Below are 2,500 nucleotides of genomic sequence, written 5' to 3'. Positions count from 1 at the left end.
GTTATTCTCCAAAAGTAACCTAATTTGAGCAGACATAGCCATTCGACAAACAGAATCGATAACATGATTATCAAATTAATTCTAAGTACTGGTTTAGTCGATAAAAATGGTCAAAATTAGACGGTGATTCAGTGTGACCATAATTCAATGAGTCAAACCAGCAAAAGAATAAAAATAAATGTGTGTAGAAGATAGAAAGAAAGTAAAATGGCCGTTATGTTGAGACGGCCGTCTTAGTTGCATTATAGCAACCGCCACAAATCAGGTCAATGCACTGGACCCTATAGTATTTATTGACAGCAAACCACAACATACATAAACCAAAACTGGGCCCCTAGAATCGTGAGTGCAGCTGCCTAGTCTTCAATGTGTCAATGTCTTAAGGCAGCATTGAGTAAAGGTGAACTTATAGAGTAAACATCAAAGATCTAGTTAGAAATTATTATTATTATTTCTACAATTTACAGAGGACATTAACACAGACTATTTTAATCTTTTTCGGTAACTAAGGGAAACAAATCAGCCATGTTTCATGTAGATGGCGTCTCTCAGTGACACAATTGACATGAATTTCTGTGCTTTGTATTTCTGAAAGTAAATTCTGCAAATACTTTTCACTAAAAGGACATACTTACTTGGTATAGTCGAACTCACAATATATATTGTCGTGTTTTAAATAACACGATTGTTGCTCTTCCAGGGCAAGATTACAAACACAACAGCGGAGACAGCTCACGTGCCAATATTGGTCGTCTACTTTCAAGAGGAATTTCTCTCGAATGATCTCGTTGCACCCCCCACAGCGCTTGCCCTGAAACAAGGAAAATGAAAAAGAAGAAATAGCAATATTAGGATAAAAATATCATTTTAGAATTACTTAGAAAGCTTCATATTGAGAAGGAACTAAATTAGTTTTGTATTATGAATGCTGACTTAAAGACACTCAATTGTATATTGGAATCGTCAAATTCTTCATAATAATGAACTTTGTACTGATTTAAAGCATTTGATGCGAAGATGTTGGCAGACTGCAGAATGAAAATCAGAAAAATAAATAAAGATGCATTTGGATTTGTAATAATGATACGTAAGCATGTAAGTACGGATTTTCTCATGCATGTAATGTATGTATGCATGTATGTATATATGCATGTAAGTATGTATGTATGTATATATGTATGTATGATCGGTAGATTGATAGAAAGATATAGTTTGTAATCTATTGATCTATGTATGTATTTAAAAAAATAAAGAATGCTGAATATGTGCACATACGTATGTATGTATGTATGTATGTATGTATGTATGTATGTATGTATGTATGTATGTCTATATAGTTTCTTTGAGATTTATTTAAGTTCTTATTAGGAGTTCAAGCGACTGGTTTGAACTTCATGAGTTATGGTAGTTCCCAGGGTTTATACGAGTAAATAATGTATCTGAGTTAGTGTGTGCATATATGTAGCTGTATGCATTTGCAGTTGTGCTCTGTTTGAACACGTTGCATTAGCCACTTGAGGATATATGCGCACACTCAAGTGTATGTACTGGATGTGTCTTCACCTCTTTTTCTGTTTATCCAGCAAGTGGATATAAAACTGATTTTATTGCTTTTATGTCCTTTGGTTAGTATATACTAACTAAGGTTAATCATGTAGATTCCGCAATGTGTGCAGGCCTGAACAAGACAATTTTTTCTGGAAAATTGGCAGCAGCGCATGCATTAATTAAAGTGGCGCCTATTTTATGACGGATAATGCTAGAAAGATACTTTTCCCATTGCTGGTATATTTGTAATTAATTGATAACTAAACTGCATTATTGTTATTAATAATATATATTTATTGTTAATACACAAATGAGAAATGTGTTTTAATATATTTCATTTTATTTCAATAAATACTTTGGTCTTGATATTAATACTCATTTCATTATCTTGAATAAGTATCAAAGAACAGTGTATATCAATTTGCATATATTTTCATTTGAAGCAGCAAATACATGAGGGAGCTAAAGTTACGTGTGAAAACACGCCAAACTGGCATCAAAATGTCTGGAAGTTGTATTTACAGGTTTGGTTTAGAAATCGATAGAATGTTCTAAGAAGTGCCATGAATGTTACATGATGACAGCAAATAAATTTGAAAACTAATGTAAAATCGGGCTGATGTACTAGTGATGTGAAATCGCACGGAATTTTGTATACGTAGAATGTTCACATATATACATATACACATATGCGCGCGTACACACACACGCGCGCACGCACGCACGCACACTCTCGAAAGTGCTTACGCATGCAGATGCCCTCACATTGGTATGCAAACTAATTCAATATGCATATTATAAAATATACTGACATGCGCAAGCAAAGATATGAGTACACATACATGTACAAGCATCCACACATGCACACACACACGTAGAAACAAACACACACGCACACACACACACACAGCGATACGAACATGCACATATACATGTGGATACAGATATATGT

The 2,500-nt window shown here is 34.0% G+C and overlaps 1 protein-coding gene across 1 annotated transcript in view; it reads right to left on the bottom strand.

The window, feature by feature from the left end:
• Window positions 1-2,500, bottom strand: part of LOC106870507 (LIM/homeobox protein Awh) — a 253,005-nt gene that overhangs the window by 86,883 nt on the left and 163,622 nt on the right. The window contains exon 2 of the mRNA XM_014916620.2: window positions 636-811. Within this exon, the coding sequence (XP_014772106.1) occupies window positions 636-811 (176 nt within the window). The remainder of the gene's footprint in view (window positions 1-635; window positions 812-2,500) is intronic.

This window comes from Octopus bimaculoides, chromosome 1 (genome assembly GCF_001194135.2).
Source record: "Octopus bimaculoides isolate UCB-OBI-ISO-001 chromosome 1, ASM119413v2, whole genome shotgun sequence".
In the NCBI taxonomy this organism is placed as follows: domain Eukaryota; kingdom Metazoa; phylum Mollusca; class Cephalopoda; order Octopoda; family Octopodidae; genus Octopus; species Octopus bimaculoides.
Note: the sequence above shows the minus strand (reverse complement) of the source record. Positions and strands in the feature narration are given on the sequence as shown.